The following is a 22,262-nucleotide window of genomic DNA, read 5'->3' as shown; positions in this document are numbered from 1 at the left end:
TCATGCTGCAGTTACAAGACAGCATCATGAAATGCCTGGGAAGAAATAATGGGAATTAATGTACAATGAAGGCAACTTGAGTCTGTGCATGCTATGAATATATTCGGTGCTGGGCTTCACAGAAAAGTTTGTTTAACACGTGAAGGAAGAAGGAAAACGATGTCATTTCCTTTCTCCCAAAAGAAGTGACCACTACTGCTAAAAGCCTAATTCTTGGGAGTTGTAAACCTTTCCCATCAACACTAGTCAGATGCAGTGCTTTACATTGCTGGTCCAAAGTGTTTGGTGTTTGCTTTTCCAGATGATTTTTGGAGTTGGGAATGGGATGAAAAACGATGCCAAAGAAAGAAATGTGTTTTCAGGAGAATGGGTGAATGCAATGAAAAACGACCTCCTTCCTCCTTCTTTAATACCTCAAGCCTAGGAACTGACAGCCAGTAGAGCCTCATTCCACATTCAAATGTTTGTGGACTACCCTCCACTTCTCTCACACAAGGACTCAGCAAACTATTAATTAACGAAAATGTAGGAAACACCTTAAAGACACATGGTCACTTCAACCTATCCGATTGCAGCGTGTGAATTCCCACCTCCTATTGATTAGTCTATAGTCTACTGCGCTCCCTAGAAACACCTTGCCAGAATCTAGATTGCCAGATTCTCTTTGGCTTTCATGCCATCAGTGAAGAATCAAAGCCTGGCTCTGTTTCTACAAAAAACAAGGTAAGTGTCCATTTGCTCTCAATTGCAAGCTGCTTGGAAATGTCAGTAACCAAATGTTAGCTATCCTGATAAGGAAAATGTAGCTAGTTAATTATGTGTTTTATGTTCTTTTAAAAGAAACTTTCCATTTATAAATCTCTCCGCTAAATGCTTAAATAAATGTACTTAAATGGAACTCAGGGGGTGATTAAGTCCTTTTGCAAGGCCTAACAAGGTTTCACAAACTTTAAAAGGAAACCCTGTGAAAAAGTATGTCATTCTCCATAAGTTTAAACCATAAATATGAATTGTCCACTGCTCCACACTAAGGAATAAGGGGTGAACCTTAATGGCTCCACAGGTCAGATCCTTATCAAGATCAGTGTTGCAGGCCAAATTTGGAAGGTGTGCAGAGCTTTCCACCTGTTGATCGCTTGATGTTATTATGTCTCTATGGTGTCACACAAATGACAGTAGGTTTGTCCCACACACCTGTCAAAATCCCCTGCAGAAGTCCCACAAACTCACTGCTACTGAGGTAAATCCTTATATAATACAGCTGACCTAGGGAACTCCCTGTTGCCAGATGTAGTCACAGAAAGTGGCCTGGTTCACATGTAACCCTAAGCTATGGTTTATAAACAATGGCTCACTAAACTATATTTTAAGTTGATCGTTAGAACACAGCCTGGGATTTATAGTTTATTAACACGACTGCATTAATACAACTGATCTAGGTTACCAGATGTAGTGACAAACAGTGAGTATTACCTTCACACCTGACAAACAACAAATGGTTGCTAAAGTGGAATTATCCAAGTGTGAAACTTACCCCATCTACCGCTTTCACCAGGAGATCATATGTGGATGGGTCTTCTTCCCTGTCAATATCCTGTGAGACACATATGTGGCCGCTGCTTGGGTCAATCTGGAACGCTTTTGATTTTTCATAGTTATGGAATCCATCATATAGAAAATACTCAATATGCCCAAAATTCCCTGAATCTCTGTCTGTAGCCTTGACCTGCAGTAGCACAACAGATAAAAATCCATTAATTATTTCATTATTATTGATAGATCCCACAAATTCATTGTTTTTCAAATAAGATGTATATTTTTTCCATCATGACTTAGTCTGCAATCCTATATATACTTATTATGGTCCAAGTCTCGCTGAACCCAATAGGACTTCTTTCCTGAATAGGTATGTCTAGGATTATGCTGTTTATTTTCAAAAGTATCATGATGAAAATTTGAACAGTGCTCTAGTACTGAGACTGAAAAGACTACCATTTACAGGCCTAGGCTGGCTAAATGGTATACAGTCTTGCTTGGCGCGGCCCTGGACCCCGCAGTTCCCGTCAGAAATAAACACACAGACACAAGTATGTTGGGTTAATGGGATAAATTAGGCCACCACTTTATTGGTTACAAATGTGAGCGGTTTGGCTTAGGCATTTAGGTGAAGCCAGACTATATCCTGACTCTCCTGCCTGTTTGCAAGAAGTCTTTCAAGGGTCAACCACCGATAGGGGGAGCCGTATGATATACATCAATTAAGAGCATCCCCCAGGGTCACCGATGGGGTCGTGGCATGGCCCTAGCCCATGCCCAGGCTTCGGACAGGAACCGCACCCCAGGATCCCTTTAATGGGATACCCTTTACAAAGAGGGGCAGGTGGAGGCAACAACCTCCCCTCTGTGGATTAAACGGCAAGTGGCCACACCCCCGGCTAACCCGATTGGTCAGCTGGGGGGGCATGACACAATTGGGAGCCCTAATGATGTGGGCAGCATCCCTCCACCCACTCCTGGGTCACTGTGAGGTCCTGGATGTCTGCCAGCAATGCCACACCCCCAGGGAAGGGGAGTGGCCATAGCAGAGCAGTGCATGTTGCTTGGGGTAAGGCAATCTAGACAGTCAGCTTCCCTTTCACTCCCCAATACACAAGGAAGTGTCTGGCAGGAAGGAAGAGAGAGAGAGATTTCCTCAAGTTGTTGGCATAAAACTGAAGGATTTACCTTAATAACTATAATAGTGCAACTAGAGGAATACTTCTTAGTTATTCCACAAGGCACACCATCAGCTGTGTTACTCTTCCATGCTCTCTCTCCATTCTTATGTGCTGTGATCTTTATCTCTTAAAATCATTAATACCTAAAAGAAGCTTAGGGGCACATGCAGTTACACAGAAGCAGTTAATAACTATGCTAAAGCTCGGGCACATTAATGGCAAATCGTTTAATAATTAAGATTATAAATGATAATTTCTACAGCACTTTTTGGCATACAAACTCAAGGTAGGAAATAATGGATATATGTGTGCCCATTGATTACTCTTAATTCCTCACTGCAGTCCTTGAAATGCAATTAAGTACCGTAATCTTCTACTAGATCCCTCTCCATTAGGAAGGGCTGATAGCCACTGTTAGGAAAAGCACGTGGAGAAAAGCATGTGGTAAAGTCAACCAGCATTAGCACTACACCGCTTCCGAATGCAGACAAGAACTGCATGTTTGATGGAAGAAAACAAGTTATGGAGACGGCAAAGGGAAGACACTTCTTCCCAGCACATTCCTGGTGTACCATGTGGGGGAGGGGGGTTGACACAAGAGGACATTAATTCAGAAATGGTATAGATCAGGGGTCAGCAAATTTTTCAGCACGGGGCCAGTCCACTGTCCCTCAGACCTTGTGGGGGGCCGGACTATATTTTTTTTTGGGGGGGGGGGAAATGAATGAATTCCTATGCCCCACAAATAACCAAGAGATGCATTTTAAATAAAAGCACACATTCTACTCATGTAAAAACATACTGATTCCAGGATCGTCCGCGGGCCGTATTTAGAAGGCGATTGAGCAGGATCTGGCCTACCCATGGTATAGATCTAAAGAGATATTTAGCTACATGCAATTGCCAAAATCAAGAGTGTGCTACTCCCTGACAGCAGCAATTGCATGCACCAATGTACACATGTCCTTCAGGTTCACACCAATATATATGGGACCCTGAATGTGTGGCGGGTAACCTGTCCCACCAACATACCAGGATTTAGAACTGAAATTACTAAACAGCAAAATGGTCAATGAAATACTCCTCAGGAAGCTTTTGCAGCTATGCGTAAAACTTTAGACCTGAGCTACTTTTTCTGAAACCATAGAGATAAACTATGAACCTTTTCTAATATCCCCCCAAGAGCCATTGCAGCTCTTTCAAAAGTGTCCAAAGCTTAACTTAGTACAACTCTCCAGAGGTTCATTCTGAATCTCCTACTCTTTTAAGGTATGAAATCTCCATCTTCTGAAAGGAGAACTTCCCTCCTAAAACTGCTGCGAAGATAAATGCAGTAAGAAGTTCCATACATTATATAAAAATATTGTAATAAATATTGTGATACTTTCTGTCTGCAGTATAACAGATGGCAACTCACAGTAAGGCTACTGTATGCTTATCAGCTTACTTTCCAATTAACTGCATTTGAAATATTGTCTCTAAAACACACTACAAAAGGCATGCCATCGACAAGGAAATTAATATAGTTATGCAACCTTTTGCATGTTACAAATTAGTGTTTTATTATGCATTGAAAGGAATAAGCAAATCCATAGGCATACAGTTTTCTCAAAAATGGGAAAACTACCTTTTAGGTGTCTTAAGGGTAATGTAGAGTGGTTAATGTGCATAACCAATGGCCATTGTGCATATTCCCCTGCACACATGTAATTCCTCAGCTAGAGAAATTTCCCCTCCTTTGCGATTGCCATGGCAACTGACCTCATGCTGCTATTAAGTTTTTACCTTAGCTTAGCTTAATAAGGGCGTGGAAAAAGCAAGAGTTCACCACTAAGGAAATACTGAGAAGATTACCCCCCCCCCGTGTACTTTAGGTTAACCAGAACTAGCAAACCCCTGGTTCCAAGTTCAGAATAGCTGAACCAGATTAGAATCCTTCAGTACATCCATAAGCATCCACCCCAAATCTTAGCTGCCACCACCCCAACCAAAAAACGGTTCCAACAACATGGAAGAACTGGTTCAGAAGACAACTTCTGAAGTCACCACCTTGCTAGAGACTTCCATGGAGGAGGTAGAAGACCTTCAAGAAGAACAATACCTCCACCCTCTGTGTGTCTGAAGAGGTTTCCTGGACCTTATCCTCTGCTTCAAATGACCTTCTTAAAGATCAATTGCAGCTTGGGAGAGCACTGTCTGCTGTCATATAGTAAGTATATTTTCCAGGCTGGCTATGCAGCCCCTTCAATTCTGAGCAGTTTTCTCCTTTGGCTCCAGGCCAGCGCTGAAGCAACGCTCCAAACTCTCTACTTAACAGCTGGTCTTACATCTGACTATCTTGCATCCAGCCACACTGTGAGCTGTCAGCAGACCTCACCACATGCTTATTACCCTGAACTCTTGCATGTTTTGCTATTACACCACTGGGGGCTTCAGCCTGGAGCAAGAGAGGAAGTATTAAAAGTGGCATGAGTCTTGTTGAATACAACCAGAAAGTTCATGGCTGTTAGAGGATAACTAATCCATGTTAAGTGATCTTGAGTTTGGTCTCAATAATAAATTACTGTACTGTGGTCAACACAAGAGGAAATGAAGGGCAGGCTTGCAGGTGTATGGGCAATAGAGCAGAAAAGTCAACTGCACTTTGAGACGTGGGGGGAAGATGGATTCTATCACATACCTTTCATCTAAACGGTTTGGACAAGGATGGAAGTATTGTATTGCAGGAAAATAATGGGGTTAAACTCAAGGTTTCCCTTTCAGCTGGGCAGGGGGTGGGAGGAAGAGAATGAGAATGAAATATATAAAGTACAGACACTCAAGTTACATTTCTAAGTTAAGTTTGCCACACCAGTGTTTGCCCCAAGTCCGACCCTTAAAATAACGGAACCAAGAAGTTGCCTGCTAGAAAAATAACTTTATTCTGCTAACTTTTAGTACCGTAGTTTGTCCCACATTTTGCATAATATATTTGGACAGACAATAGCTTGGTGGAAGGATAGAATTATATTCTGTATGCTTATACCACACTAGCCTATATATACCCAGATGTCAATGCTTCAAATAGCTACATAAATATATTATAATTTTGCCTGTTTTCAATTATGCATGAAGCCTTTGAACTATAATATTTTACAGTAATGACTCCAGAGTCACTGCTTTATTGTCTTAGGCAATAGGGTGAGTGCAGACATAATCCTCTTAACCATTCTTAAGAGACTGGAAGCAGGTCATGGTATCACATGCTTTATATATGGGCTGCATTGCATAGAAGGCCATATCCTGGCTATATGGCTGGACAGGCTGTTTTGTGCTCCTTTGACAACAGATACAAAACTGAATCATGGATATGTGTTAAAACAGCATGCTACAGCAAGACTAGAGCTCACACAATTCACCCTTCCCTTTTCGCATGTGAGGAGTGGAAACAGAACGCTACTGACTGCAGGTTCGAACAAATAGCAGTTTTCTATTGCTTCTGATTAGAGAAAACTGATGTAGCAACCATCAGTAGTTAACAAACAAGAATCTCACATGTGGTACAAACTAGTTTTCCCACATAAAAAAATTAAAAATTAAAAGAGCAGTAAGTCAAATAGAAAGTACCCACAGGGGACTTAACACAAACTCTATTGTCAATACACATCAAAAGGCATGGATAAGCAATCAAGTCATCAGTTGGCATGTAAATGATTTGACCATCTGGAAGTTTCCTGGGAGGGCATTTCACAAATGGGGTGGCACCACAGAAAGTGTTTTTTCTCTCTCTCAAGCATACACACACACACACACACACACCCGCCACACAAGCAGATCACCTCCTGCAGAATGTTAGACTGGGGAGATTGGTATTGGAAGAGAAGCACTAACAGATACTTGGGTCGCAAACTTTTTAGGGCTAAGAGCAATACCTTGAAGTGGGTCCAGTACTAGTGTAAGCTCACAACATCTGTATTGTGGTGAAGCAGTCATCTGCATTGTTCTTCGAAATATGGCTAAGTATCAGAAAATGTAAGTGCTGACACTTTTCCAATATGATGACCACTTGCTTTAGTTTAGAAGTGCTACAGACTTACAAACCACTGCAGGACAAACGTGTAAAAGCAACATATGGCTCCCATTAATCACATTTTCCTCCTTGGCATTCCTTTTTTTAAAAAAAAGTCAGAACTGGTTTTTGTTTTCTACAAACACCAGTGTGGCTGCTGAAGTTAATTAGGACAATTAGAATGTTTTGCTTAAAAGAACTGAAGCCATTATTGCATTTAGAGAGTGATACACAATACACTATACCTAATCATGTGTAAATTATAAGCAGTGCATGTGTCTGCCTAGTACTGAATACCAAGTAGGATGTGACTCCTGCTACGCTGACAGAAGCTGTTGGAACATATTATCCATTGATTTATTCAGTATAAATCCTGGAGGAATACACAACCCATGTGCAAACATCAGGAAGATCAATATTTAAGCAGATGCTGAGAATCTAGTTGAATCGGTCTATGATGGTCTCGTACCATCACTGGAAGGCCTTGACAATGACATGATCACCCATAGCCAGTTGGGTGCTTTCTCCCCGCTTACCTATTCTAACAACACATAGGAATTCACAGATCCTGTGATCCAAAATAGATTATACAATATAGTATACTTTAGTACTTTTCTAGCTGCAAAAACACATGCAAAAGTCTGCATATATATGTTAGTACGAAGTGGGGAGGGAAACATAATACAGGCAACTTCCCATTTACGCAGGGGTTACTTTCCAAAGCACTGCACGTTTCAGTGAAATCCAGTATATTTGAAACACGATAGGTAAAGCCTGCAAACCCCACAATGGCACCCTCAAAACCTCCTTGCTCCAACTCCAACTCTCTACCTTAAAGACCAATGCATTTTTTATAGCACAAACCGCTTCATCAGATGCTTGAAGTGTAATCCTGAATTGAGGAGAGGGGAATGTAGAGCTGTTCCTGTAATATGTGATACTCAAGTTTGATGGAATTTATATGCATCCTGTCTTTACTAATTACTAATATTTACAGGCTTGGTCACATGTCATGTGAAGCCAATCCATGGCTTAGTGCAAATGCATGAGAATGCATGCTCCTCACAAGGAGATAGTGGCTGCTCTGCTCCTCCCCAGCTGCACTGAATTAACAGAGTTTGGCTTGTTGGAGTAACTGGACATGATAAAGGGTTAATTTCCTTCATGAGTGTAAATTAGCTCACCCCATGGATGAGCAAATCGCAGGTGCAAGGTCAGCTAAGCCAGTTGCTATGGTAATAGCCCAGTGCCCTGACTATATGTGTGATTAATGCGTGTCAGCTCAGTGTGTCAGTCTGTGAGTCTGCTGTTAGTCTGTCTGTGTTACTTGTCTGGTGTTATGTCTTGAATTGCTGAACTTGTGTAGAGCAACAGAGATACTTTGTACTTGCATGTATCTGTATATCTCTATCTGCCAAAATCTACAAGCTATATATATCTATATCTAGAACTGTTTTACTGAGCCTTATCTTCCGCAGCGGTAAATTATCTGAACCTTTCTCAGCTTCCGTATGGTGACTGGTATTGGGAGCAACTTCCCCAGGCTTAGTGTGTCATCCAAGCCTGGTCTCATGTGTTAGCTCTCTCCAGGCTAAATGCAAGATGGAACCAAGGTCTGTTCCTATGGTTTACACAGTTTGTGTTTTGTGCAGGAGAGCTAAACCACAAGCTTGGGTTTGGATGGCACACTTTAGCTCAACACAGCATCTGAACAACAAGGAAGATCCTGCACACTCATATGAAGCCATGGTTTTGCTCAGCATGATATTCAGGCTAGACCAAGTGCTTCTCAAATGTGATTCTGTAACTATCTGCTGAAATAACCACATTTGTTTATTAGAAATTGATGCCAAATTGCAGAGAAAGATTAAAGGAAAATACAGAATGATTTAGCAGTTCTAAAAAGATTTGAGGTGGATAGCTACTTTGATGAGCCTTAAGAGATATGGCCTTCTGCATGTATTGATACTTTTGTATAGGAAAACAGCAATAATTTATAAAAACAACAAGTAATGCTTTATTAAGTCTCCTGCCACTATCACTCTTTTGTAGTAAGATTTAATATTTGAAAGTGAAAAAGAGAACCACATTTGTACCTGCAATAGAAGCAGATGAGTTGTAAAAAAATACAGAGTCTGTAAATCACAGCCATAATTACACTAAGAAATCAAGTGTGTCATAAAGCACAGGCTGTTTGGGTTAATCTTTTTTGCCAGGGTGTATGGAAAATTTAAAACATGGCCAACCTCACAGCTTGTCTCGTTTATGCAAACTGCTTTTTAAAAAGCTCTCCCATTTTCTCAACATAAATAATAATGCAGTTGGCAACAGATGATATTTCTTCCAAGACATCTTGTAATCATATAGATTCATTTTCCTTGCCCCTTCCCCCCATGACAAACTTTACCTACATTTGCCCTGACCAAGCATCACGCACATTCTGTCAAAGAATGTGGAGCTGTCAGCCTCTTTTTCTGGATGGGACTGTTCTTCATAATCAAGCAGGGAATGAAGAAAGCTCTGGATGTGTCACAAAGCCATCCTTCACTTCTGCTTCTAAACCAAAGTTTATCTCTGTGAAGCTTCCTGTAGCACGCAAGCGGCAGATCCCAGATTCTCACGCTTCCACTAGAAGCAGAAGTCTTCAGAAGAGCATGCTTTCAATAAAACGAATGAGTGTGGCGCTTCTTTAGCAGAAATGAAAAATTGTTTATTCAAGGGAATTCAGATTAACTGAAGCTGAATGCGACTTGCTGGCTCAAGCTGTCAAAACCCAATTCCCTTATATATATAAAAAAGTCCAAGAAGAGAAAACACACAACTGCAAAACCTGAAAAGAAGGTGACGATGGGAAAAGGTCCATGTGCACCTCCTTTACTGACAACCAGCAGAATAAAAGACATTTGCTGTAATTTACCTGGGCTGTAGGGTGCCGCTGTGGTCTAAACCACAGAGCCAAGGGCTTGCCGATCAGAAGGTTAGCAGTTCAAATCCCCACGACAGGGTGAGCTCCCATTGCTCGGTCCCTGCTCCTGCCAACCTAGCAGTTCAAAAGCACATCAAGTGCAAGTAGATAAATAGGTACTGCTCCGGCGGGAAGGTAAACGGCGTTTTCGTGCGCTGCTCTGGTTCGCCAGAAGCGGCTTAGTCATGCTGGCCACATGACCCAGAAGCTGTCTGCAGACAAACGCCAGCTCTCTTGGTCTATAGAGCGAGATGTGCGCGCAACCCCAGAGTCGTCCACAACTGGACCTAATGGTCAGGGGTACCTTTACCTTTACCTGTGGCTGTAGACACAGGATAGCCATGGTCAAATAAGGCTTGGGGGTGGGATAGGATCTTGCTATACTTATTTTTCTCATCAAGCCATAACGATGAGGATCGCCTCTTTCCATATGAACCTACCCAGACCCTGAGATCATCTTCTGAGGCCCTTCTTCGAACACCTTCTCCTCAAGATGTCCGGGGGGGGGGTGGCAACACAAGAACGAGCCTTCTCTGCAGTGATTCCCCGTCTGTGGAGTGCTCTCCCCAGGGAAGTTCACCTGGCGCCTTCATTATACACCTTTAGGTACCAGGCAAAAATGTTACTTTTTAACCAGGCCTTTGGTTGATTTGATTGACATCCTATGCCCTTTTAAAATGTGTTTTTTTTTGGGGGGTTGGGGGGTTGTTTTTATTTTGATCATGTATCTTGTGGTTTTATATTTTGATTTTATTCTATGAGCTGCCCTGAGACCTCCAGGTATAGGGTGGTATATAAATTCAATTAATAATAATAAATAAACTTCAAACAAGATGTTCTTTACTGACTTTCTGATTGTGGAAAGTAATCCCAAATTACAACTATTGCTGCGCTAAAATGTTGCAGGGTATTCCTTCTCCCCAAGAGCTCCTGTTCAGGGCGCCAACCAGACTGGAACAGGAGTGAAAGCCTTATTTGTGAGTCCAGAGGGAAAAGCAAAAAGAACTTTTGTGTTATAAAGATAGTTCACAAGGTTCTGTAATATTTGATATTCTGAGCTTTGGGAAAGGGAAATCCCAAAGCTCCCCTCTGCTTATTTTGCCCCTTGAGATGAACTGTTCATACATCCCTTATATTGTTAAATAGATTAGGGTATGGCAGGAGGTGTTTCTGCCCTGGAAGCACCTTATTGCAATTCTTTTGCTGGGAGCCGTACATGCAGCGTATAATAGAACATGTAACGAATCACGTTCACTTAGTTGCAATCCTATATACACAATCACCTGGGAATAAGCCCCAAAGAATTTAACAGAGCTCACTTCTGAGTAGACATACATAGGAGTGCACTGTTCGTTTATTTAGTTGCACAGATTGCCAGACCTGACTTATTCATTCCTTATATGTCTTAGGGCTGCTTTACTATTACCGGTTTAGCAGCAGGCAATAAATTAGAAATCATAACTCAATACACTTTAGGTATGTTTGGATAATTAAAAACATCCTTTTGGTTTCCAATATTAGTTCGTATCTGATCATCTTCTGAATACTAAGACAAGACCATGATGTATGCCTATGTGCTGCTAAACCAAACTTTCAGTAACCATGTGAATTGTTCTTATAAATTTTCTTTGTTTCCCCCCAATCTCTAATATCAGCAATATAGCTTTTTCAGCAATTTTCTGCATAGATAGGGAGCCCCCAGAGTATTCAGAATCCATTACAGTATTTTTGAGTTCTCTTTGACTACCTAAGGTTGCTATTAATATATAAAAGTGGGAGGTGAAATTAACATTGCAGTATATTCTCTTTGAGAAGAACTCAAAGTTGCAATCATTCAATCCCTTCAAGAAGGGCTTCCCTCCCCATGTTTTATTTTTCTTCTACATTATTATTATTTATTGTGTTTTATGCTGCCCTTTATCCTGTAAGAGACCAGGGTAGTTAACAAGAAGAATAAAAATACATTCATTCAATAATTAAAATCAACATCAACAATAAAATACAACACAAGCAGAAAGCAATACTTGGGACACTGAGCTCTATTACAAGTATATCCCAAAGACCAAAAAAACTAACAAAAAAACTTGTATGTTTTAAGTTGTCACCTGAATAATAGCATTGTGTCTGATCTCTACAGGGCAGTAATTTCACAACTGGGACACCACCACCAGGAAGGCTCTGCCAAATGTCACCATTATGTGGGTCAAATCTGTCAAAGGAACCACAAACACGGCCTCTTTCCCTCATCTCGGAGCACAGACCAGTACATACTAGCAGAGTATTTACCGCCATCTGGAGTTACCTGGTCTATGCCTTCCTGCTGGATCTCACAAGCCAAGATGTGCAAGGGTCAAGAGGACAAGTGGTCCACAGGACCTGCCTCAATTGTGGCACAGATGTGAAAGACTCTGCCCTCAAATAAGGAGAGAGGCAGAAAACAGGGGAATAGAAGTAAGAGAGAGAGAGAGAGAGAGAGAGAGAGAGAGAGAGAGAAAGAAAGACCAGTAGAGATAATAGATATGATGAAAGGTTGATTTACTGTTTACAAAAGTCAAACTGTTTTAAATCTTCATATATATCATTACAAATCACCATTTATGATACACTAAATCTTCAAAAGCACTTTGTATCCATTAGCCTGTCAGGCTCTCAAAAACCTTCAAATATAAGGCAGCTTTACTGCATATAAAAGCTGAGGCTAGCAACTGTTGGTGGCGAAGTGAGATTAGAACACTGAATGCCAGCAAACTTACAGCGCTGTGCACTTACAATATAGCTGTGAGTTGTTGCTTTTTAGTAGCTCTTGTGTTTACATAAGCGAACAGAGTTTGGCCATTTGTATACTTTTGCTTACTTTACAAATAAGAGGCTGCACAGCTGTTCCGCATTCTTAAACTGCCATTATTTGTCATGGTGGGAAAGGGGTATCTGTTGCATTTGTCTTGGGTTCGACATTGTGTTATTTGAGCTCTGTCCCTTTTCCATTAACACTGCGTACACGATATACCCTGTATACCTTCCGCCTCCATCCAGCCCATTCCCACAGCTGGTTTGCGAACTTGTGTACACACATCATTAGCCAGATGCCACCTGTATCCCAAAGCTTCTGAAATACTGCGTTTCAATGGGTTCCCCCACAAACTGGCTTTGATCCGATTGCAAAACATACACCATATGAAGACATCCATTCTCACTCTCTGCCTGCTAGTGTAGGAAGACAGCAGGCAACTTGGAAACATATCCAGCTATACTGATGTGCACAGGAACGTGCAAATGCAATCTGAAATGCAGCAAAAACAGCCCTGTTGCCCTTTAAGTCAGTAAAGTGAGCACAGCCTGAGACCACAACAAAAAAAAGCAATTTGGGGAGTTATTACTATTATTATTAAGCGGTGTATAAATATATAATCCTCGTTAAATAAAAAATGAACCCTGAGTGCCTTTAGGCATCACATACAAGAAAGCCAATAAGCAAGCTTATGGCAAGGAAGTCCATAGAACTAAATGCTTCATTCATCAATAGAAAAACACATGTACTGGCTCAAATGCAGGCATCTACTCAAGAAAGCAGCTTATTAACCACTGCACCTTGGCAGTTGCTCAGATAAATAGCACTGCCAAGCATCAAAGGACTGGTGCCAAATAGTAGATTACAGTAATTATGCAATGGCTCAAGCTACTAGGCTCAAAAAGCTTTATCAGCAAAGTATAAAGAGTTTACTATCAGTATGTATTTATTCAATATTTCTGCCCTTCCTGCTCTTGCCTGAAGGAGGGGAGACGAAAACTTCTCCATGGTCTAAAAGGTGACTAAATATCTGAATTAGTAAGTCCTGTGTGACTTTAAACCTTTTTGGGGGGTGGGGAGAAGCATAGTGTCTATATATTTTTAATAAAGATAATGCATTGACACAAAAGTTTCCTTCAGCTACTGTTAATAATTGAAATTCCACTAACAAAAATGTATATTATGACACTACAGAAAGAAAATAGACACTAAAACCAAGAAACCTTTTATTTTGGCATGCATTTTCACTTTCCTGAATTGATGCAAGTTTCATCCCCTTAACAACCTAATCACTAACTTGAAGCCCATTAACATTTGCAAAACCTGTATTGCAGGCAATTCTCTAAGGTACATCCCGTTAGGAAATTTCAAGCGCAAGCTTCGAGAAATGACTGCAGCTCAGCCTGACAGCAGAACTCAATTTCAATCTAACCTCACAGCGACCTGCTTCAAGCCCAGACAGGTTCCAAACAAAAAAAGAAAGTAAGCCATTAATTGGAGCCAAGCATGAAGAGGGAGCTCCATTTCACAGCATTATCTTCTTGACTGTACTATTTCGGGACTCCTACGACTGAATTCTCCTCCCCATGAATAAAAGCCCTGCAAAAGGAAAACCAGACATCAAGGAGAAGTGCTCTCTAGCCTTCTGCTCAAAGCAATTGTTCTGAGCAGGAACCTTTATTATTATTTATTTAAACAATTTATATACCTGTTAACCACAAAAGTCACAATAGTTTCTAAAGCAGCTTACAAAGATTTTAAAAAATCAGTTAAAACTACAAAGTCAAACTGCAACTACAGTTTGAAATTACTGCAATTACTACAGTGACTCCCCCCCCCCCAAAAAAAGTCCTCAGTGATTGGGCAGGGATAAAAGGGATTATGTAGTCCTTGATGTATGCTGGACACAAATTAAGGGTCTTGTAAATTAATGGAAGAAACCTGAACATGTCCCAATAGCATATGGGCAGAAACTGCAGACTTTTGAGCATGGGAGTTATGTGCTGGTGTTAATATGTCCATGTTATCAGTCTACCCACAACGTTTTGCACTAGCTGGAACCTCTGAACCAGGCCCAATAGTACCACACCCTTTCTTTTTGGTGGAGAGGTATACCTCAGATGATTTGTCTGAGGACAAATCTCCAAATTCTCTTCAACTCCTGGTTGTAAATCCCAACCTGCACTCTGAAGTGGTCCAAACAAAATGCAGATTTAACAAAGAGAGAGAAAGAAAATATTCATAACCATAAACACAACTGAAAAGTCAAGGACGGTGGACAATACTGGAAAGTATTTCAGTATCAATTAACTTTAAAGGGTAATAAAACAGGTTTGATTTGCCTTGAGAAAGGGGGAGACCACTTATGTATCTCTGCTGGCCTCCTGCCCACAGAGGTCTATTGCATCTCTGAGAAGCCCCAGCTGAGGGCCAGGGGCCCTTCTAAATAGTGTATGTGGTGGTGGTAGTAGTGGGCTGCAGTGGAAATGGGGAACTCGCCCAAAAAAGTGTTTTTTGGGGCGCCAGGTGCTCTGCAAGACCTGACAATCAGCTGGTCGCTGGTTCTTGCAAAAGCCCTTTGGGTAGCTCCAAACACCACTCAGCTGAGCCAGATCTTTATCTGACCCACCTCTTATGTCCTATATGATCATATCAAGGCTAGGGGGCAGGTGATATGGTTTGGCTGAAATGGCCTGACAGGCCAAATAAGGAGGCTTGGCAGGCTTAATTCAGCAAGTGGGCTGTAGGTTCCCCACCCTTGCCTGAACTGAAAGCAACAAATAGAAGATCAAAGAGCAAAACACATATTGACATCATAATCATCTTAAGTGTATAATGGATTGGCTCCAGAGCGGCTGTCAGCCCTAAGGAACTGGTGAGATGAGAGAGCACAGAAGAGGCCAGGGCTGCATTCTAAAAGCTCTCCAGCTGTGACAATGGGCTCCCCAGAAGATTCACAGCAACTCCTCGCTGGCTATGAAGCAGCAAGCAGACAAGACGTTCTGCCAGCAGCCGTGCAGCTGGCACCTACTCAATAAACCTATGCTGCTGTGGGCATTCTGCAGCAACATGGAAGAAATATGTATGCTCAACCTCCAATGCGTTTGTGTGGGAAGTCAGCCATTCCACATGGATGAGGGAACTTCTAACTTGAAGACTGCAAGGGTGGCAAACGGACAAATAGCAAATGGATGTTTGAGCCTTAGGTAAAGGTAAAGGGACCCCTGACCATTAGGCCCAGTCATGACCGACTCTGGGGTTGCACGCTCATCTCACTCTATAGGCCAAGGGAACCGGCATTTGTCCGCAGACAGCTTCCAGGTCATGTGGCCAGCATGACTAAGCCGCTTCTGGCGAACCAGAGCAGCACACGGAAACGCCATTTACCTTCCTGCCAGAGCGGTACCTATTTATCTACTTGCACTTTGACGTGTTTTCAAGCTGCTAGGTTGGCAGGAGCAGGGACCAAACAAGAGGAGCTCACCCCGTCGCGGGGATTCGAACCGCCGACCTTCTGATCGGCAAGTCCTAGGCTCTGTGGTTTAACCTACAGCGCCACCCGCGTCCCTGAAAATTATCTGGAGCCTCCCCGTCGGGGAATCGAACCCCGGTCTCCCACGTGACAGGCAGGGATACTTACCCACTGCTAAATTGTTTAAAAAGTTCTACAAAACATAGTCGGAATATATTGCCTGCCAAACAATACAACATTGTTGTGTTTAAGCTTTCCTAGCTCCAGCTGCTGTTCTTTGTTTCAATATCTTTTCCTCTTCTGTTACCACATTTCCAGAGGGGTTCCCTTGGGCCTCTGCCTTTTGCCCCTTCCTTTTTTCCGCTGGCGTTTTACTATGGATTATTTAATTCATTTACTTGACATCTGCTCCTAGCACTACACCAACAACTCCTGAATCAATTGCTTTGGGTCGCAGAGATCCTTCTGTCCAAATTATAATTGTTTCAACATGTAAAAATCAGGGAGAAATATAGTTTAGTTCACATTCTAATGCATAGTGTAGGTATTCTTCAAAATACGCTCTTCTCTGACTTTTTGTGACGCATCTGTCCAACCCCCAAAATATTAGGTCAAAGTGTGCATTAAAATGCAGAAATTGATGAAAATAACATACAGAAATGCATTCTATTAATTCTATTCTTTAAACAAAGTTTAAAAATCTATTCTAATTACTTATACAGATGTGTAGGGAAAAACGTGCATTAAAATGCTGGCAATTTTTTGTGTAGATTTTAAAAAAATAAAATCCCAACCAGAACTGGAAATGTGGCAGACTGAAGTTAAGTTTTGAATCATATGAAATGGAGAGACACCCAAATTGACATATCCTTCACCAGCAAAACTTTAGGAACATCGCACAGACACCTTACAACAATTTTCTACATGCTACTTGACACATTATTGAAAAGCAGTTTGCTAACAATCTAAGGGGGCGGGGGCGGTTTCCTGGATCTTTTTTTGGCTGAAATCATTAGGTGGCATTTAACTAAGTCATGCCCACTGAAATTAGTGGGTCTACTCTGTGAAATACCCTTTCATAAATTTCATCAGATGCTGGAGAAATAGAAATAGGAGTCACTTCTCTTTTACAAATCCTATGTCACATTTTAAAAAAGGATTTCATCCTTTAAAAACCAAATATGTATCTAAACACCCTGTTCATTTACGTGGGGCAAAATCCTAAGACATAACGTTTAAAGGGATAAGAAGAGGAATCCAATCCCCAAGTTGATAAAACATTTCTTGTAACTGCTTTTGTGCACCATGTTATAGATTACTAACAAACTGAGGACTCTGTGCATTCATTGAAAATGACTGAATGCAATTAATATGTCTAAGCTTTTATTCTTAGGAATTTCATTGTCTTCAAACTGACCACAAAATTAGCTCCTATTAACACGCTAGATAAAACTTTGATCTGTGCCTTTAATTACTCCTAATCACTCAGCATCTTAAATACGGCATGACAAATTGTGTCACTGGTTGTTTAATAGCTGTGTCAAATAACACTGTGATGAGCGAAACATGTGATTCCAATCCAGAGAATTCAGCTGCTACGGGACTTTGTATTTGTCTTCAGAAAATGAATACATCTGATGATGCAAAGGGCAGTTAAGTGAATCAACAAAGAACAATGTGACAAATTGACCCATGATGAAGTTGGAGAAACAGCTCTAGCATAGGATGGAAATATCTAAATGATATTTTGGGGCTTATAAAGTTTGAAAAGTAGTTGTGTGCCTCAAAAAGTCCAAACTGCAGGGAGAGGGGGTGGGGAGGAGGATGAAATGCAGGCATCAAATGAGAAAGAGTTGAAAAAGTGCGCAGAAGGCAATTTCATAGAACTGAGCCTTGGAAGGGACCCTGAGGGCCAGCGAGTCCAACCGCCTACAGTGCAGGAATCTCAGCTAAAGCATCAATGATAGATGGCCATCCAACCTCTGCTTAAAAACCACTAATGAAAGAGAGTCCACCACCTCCCAAGGGAGTCCATTCCACTGTTTATAACAGCTCTTACCATCAGAAAGTTCTTTCTGATGTCTAGTCAGAATCTCCTTTCTTGTGACTTGAATCCGTTGGTTTGAGTCCTACCCCTCCAGAGCAGGAGAAAACAAGCTTGCTCCGTCTTTCATGTGCCTGACAGCCCTTAAGATATTTGAAGATGGCTATCATATCTCCTCTCAGTCTCCTCTTTTCCAGGCTAAACATATCCAGCTCCCTCAACTGTTCCTCATAAGCCCTGGTTTCCAGCCCCTTTATCATGTTAGTTGCCCTCATCTGCACACATTCCAGTTTGTTGGTATGTCCTGGGTGCAGTCTGACAAAGGCAGAATCGAGCAAGACTATGACTTCCCTTGATCAGGACACTATGCTTCTGTTGATGTAGCCTAGAATAGCATGGGGATGTGTTGCTGCTGCATCACTCTGTTGACTTATGTTAAGCTTGCAGTCTACTAAGACCCCCTAAATCCTTTCCCCATGTGTCCTCCATCTTATATTTGTGCAGCTGGTTCTTCCTGTGTAAATGCAGAGCCTTACATTTGTCCGTGTTGAATTTCATTCTATTAGTTTGGGCCCAGTTTTAATAGAGTTTTAATATTAAGAAGTGGGGAATAAATAATCTGCTGTGCACCTCTGACATCCCATCCCCTTCAAACAGCCTAAAGATGGATCACAAACATATGTTCAGATTGGTCCAAATACATATTTTCCCCAACCACCTTTAGGAGACCATTTATCACCCACAAAAATAATGGAGAATATTGGTAATTTTCAGGGGAAGGTGAAAATAAAGAACTCTTGGGAGAGGCAGGAAGACCTCTGTGTGTGTGTGTGTGTGTGTGTGTGTGTTTCTCCCTCATATTTAAAGATATGCCCACACCTCCCAAAAATTGTTCAAGAACTTCATCACTTCTTCAAGTGGGGGCTTGGCTGCCATTCACAACATTCTCATTGGAAGTTGGGACAGAACAAGATGTTCTTGGGGACAGGGATGGAGATGGCTGCACAAATCTTTGGAGAGAATTTTCATCTGAAGATACTAAAAATCTCTGGGTGAAATCCTTTAGCCCAGCACCCAAATACATACATACGAAAGAAAGTTTGGTGAATGAAGCTTCATAATGTATGTTCTTCCTGGTACTTTATGCAGCAAAATATTACTTTGCCGTTGAAATGGTTCTTTGTACGGATCATGCGGCAGCACCAAGCAAACAACAGAATGGTCTGAACCAGAAACTGGCACCAACGCTTGCTCATCCTACGAAAGCACTTGCTACAATATGCAGGTCAGACACACACTGTCTCAAGAATTTGCCAACACTAACGGCTTTTGTGCTTAAAAAACAATATATACAGAATTCTGTCATATACTGTAATTATTTCTGCCATGCTCCTAATCGCAACAATGAACAAAAAAAAAAATCATTTGCACAGTAAAGCAGGGGCGGGCTTTCCATGAATTAAGAAAAATGTTCACTTTTGTAATGTGGACAACAAAGATAACATTGCTTATTAATACAGTGCTTATTATGCCATATTTTACACAATATCCAGTAACTGGTTATCTCATGGAGACCAAAACAAGAGAGTATGGCATTTTGATCTTATGACCAAGCCACTCCGCATGCAAAACCAACGACTGCAAGTCCCCTGGTGGTATGGGAAATGTCTTAGGGCCGGAAAAGCAGCTGCTGAATTTCTCAGACTCTTCCAAGCCCCAATTTCACAGTGAGGTATCCTGTTTTACGATGGAAGTGGTTGTGTGGTTTCCTCTTTCACTGCAGAACCTGAACTGTTTGTTTTGGAGCTTCCCAGATGAAAGCAGTTGGACACGCTACAGCTGCAGCGCTCAGGAAGATAGGGAATGGAATGCCGCAATAAAATGCTGCCCTTGGTTGCTTCGGTGGCATAAGGGTCTGAAGTGGAACTTTATATTTGGGGGGATTGCATAGTCATTACGTTTACATGTTACCCAATGAGCCTTCACAGTTGGCTTTTGACCACTTTCTGCACTGTACAGACAGAGGAATGGGAAGCAGAGGAGAGTGGCAGTTATACTGTGGGCCAAAAATAAACTTTTACAATGCTTCAAGTCCTAAAAAAGAAACACAACAACACAGCTCCACGTTTGGCTTCTTGCACTGTTAAAATTTGGTTTTGGGTAAAAGGTGGCAGTTTATGATACACACAGACTGCATAGCCGCCACATGTTTCAAGCACATGACTTTCCACAAGAATTCTGGGAACTGTAGTTCCAGAGCTACAATTCCCAGCACCTTTAACAAACTACAGTGTGCTTTGAAACGTATGGCACGAATGCTGCCACACACATTGTCACTGCTCAAAACAGTGGCCCAAATGGGTAGTTTTATTTCCCAAAATTATAGCTATGATTTAAAGGCCAAATCAAAGGTAATCCAGTTGAAAATATATATTCTAAAGTAACAAACAAACGTTTAAAATATTTGTTTGAAGTAACGCAAGCATATGAAATTCATATGTTAGAAAAGTGCCAGTATCAAGACTGCTATTAGAAGACATAAAGACTGGGTTTGCATAAGCAAGTTTATTCATTCTGGATAGAACTTTAGACAGTCCCACTCAATGTAATAACACAGTGTGTTCAAAAGGCACAAAATGAAGACAAAAATGACAGGGCAAATTCAGGGGGGGAAAATTTGTCTTATTTGTCATTATAAAAGCACGGAATTTTGAATATTTAGTCTTTTTTTTATTAATCTTTCACAATTTATAAAACAAATTTCAAAATGGATATAGCTTGTGCTGTTATAAGAACTGACAACTCACTGTTTATTTATAGATTGCTTATGTAACCTTTGGGACGCAGGTGACACTGTGATCTAAACGAACAGAGCCTCTTGGGCTTGCAAATCAGAAGGTTGGCGGTTCAAATCCCTGCGATGGGGTGAGCTCCCGTTGCTCAGTCCCAGCTCCTGCCCACCTAGCAGTTCAAAAGCACACCAAAAAGTGCAAGTAGATAAATAGGTACCACTCTGGTGGGAAGGTAAATGGCGATTCCGTGCGCTGCTCTGGTTTGCCAGAAGCGGCTTAGTCATGCTGGCCACCCCAGAGCGCCGCAACCCCAGAGTCGTCTGCAACTTTACCTTTATGTAACCTTTAATTTGTATAAGAACAACAACCACACAGACACTTGAATCCTATGCATGTCAACTCAGAAGTCCCTAGTCCCCTGCAACACAATCAGGCTACTAACCTTGTGCCAACACCTTTCACTGCCAATTGTCCTAAAGTGGCTTAGTAAAGCAACCTCAGGAAACGTGCTAGTCCCTTTGCACAGCATCCTGCAGGATTTTTAAGAATGCTTCTGCACACACAGGAAGAGAGAGGTGCAAATGCTTGGTAGAGAGGCACAGCTGGCTGCCATCAAGAGAAAGGCTCCCTAGTTTCTTGATGTGTATTAAGAAGACATGACTTTAAAGTGCACTCAGTATGGAGGCTTCAGATGGTGTCTCAATCCCTCACTGAGAAGTGAAAGAAATCTCAAATCATCCTACATTACTGCACAACTGCCTACATGAATCAGAGCTTTCTCCGAATTTCATGAAGCTTTCAATAATATACACAGGAGCAGGACAGAAATCTTTGGGAGATAAACAATTGAGCCATTTCCCACTGAAATTATCTCTCTAGTGTGGTAAAAATCTTCAGGTTTCATTGTTTTGTTTTCAACATTATTATTTTTTAACATTCATTATGCCCAACAAAACCCTCTATTTTCCCTCTGCATATGATTCCATTATATTTATTTCAAGCGTGTGATGAGGCCATTTGCATTATTAAAAGCACATTCCTCAGAAGTAAAAACCAGAATATTCCAGTCACCTAGGTTTTACTTTGTACTATCAGAAAAATCTCACAGTGACAGTTGCTCCATCCTTCACACATTTCCCCACCAGCTCTCCTGGGACAGGAAAGCCTTTTTGCCCCAAAGCTTATGGGTCTGCTAAATGTGGGCATAGAGATATGTACTTTAAAATCCTGAGAACTCACTCATGTGGTACCAGACCCAGAGCTGTTCCTGGTGGAGAGTGTGACTCAGAGTTTGGGGGTTCTACCAAGCTGCAGTCATTCCTGGGGCTGACATTGTCACAATCATTACTTGACTAGGAACCTCCTCCAGGCTGGGCAACTTGTAGTGTGTTCCACTCCACATGGAGCAGTGCTAGAACCTCAGATATATAATTGCC

The 22,262-nt window shown here is 41.5% G+C and overlaps 1 protein-coding gene across 1 annotated transcript in view; it reads right to left on the bottom strand.

Moving 5' to 3' along the window:
* DCHS2 (dachsous cadherin-related 2) overlaps nucleotides 1–22,262 on the bottom strand; it is a 107,053-nt gene that overhangs the window by 57,010 nt on the left and 27,781 nt on the right. The window contains exon 2 of the mRNA XM_081021325.1: nucleotides 1,535–1,726. Coding sequence (XP_080877451.1) covers nucleotides 1,535–1,726 — 192 coding nt within the window. The remainder of the gene's footprint in view (nucleotides 1–1,534; nucleotides 1,727–22,262) is intronic.

This window comes from Podarcis pityusensis, assembly GCF_964106645.2.
Source record: "Podarcis pityusensis genome assembly, chromosome: 9".
Classification (NCBI taxonomy): domain Eukaryota; kingdom Metazoa; phylum Chordata; class Lepidosauria; order Squamata; family Lacertidae; genus Podarcis; species Podarcis pityusensis.
Note: the sequence above shows the minus strand (reverse complement) of the source record. Positions and strands in the feature narration are given on the sequence as shown.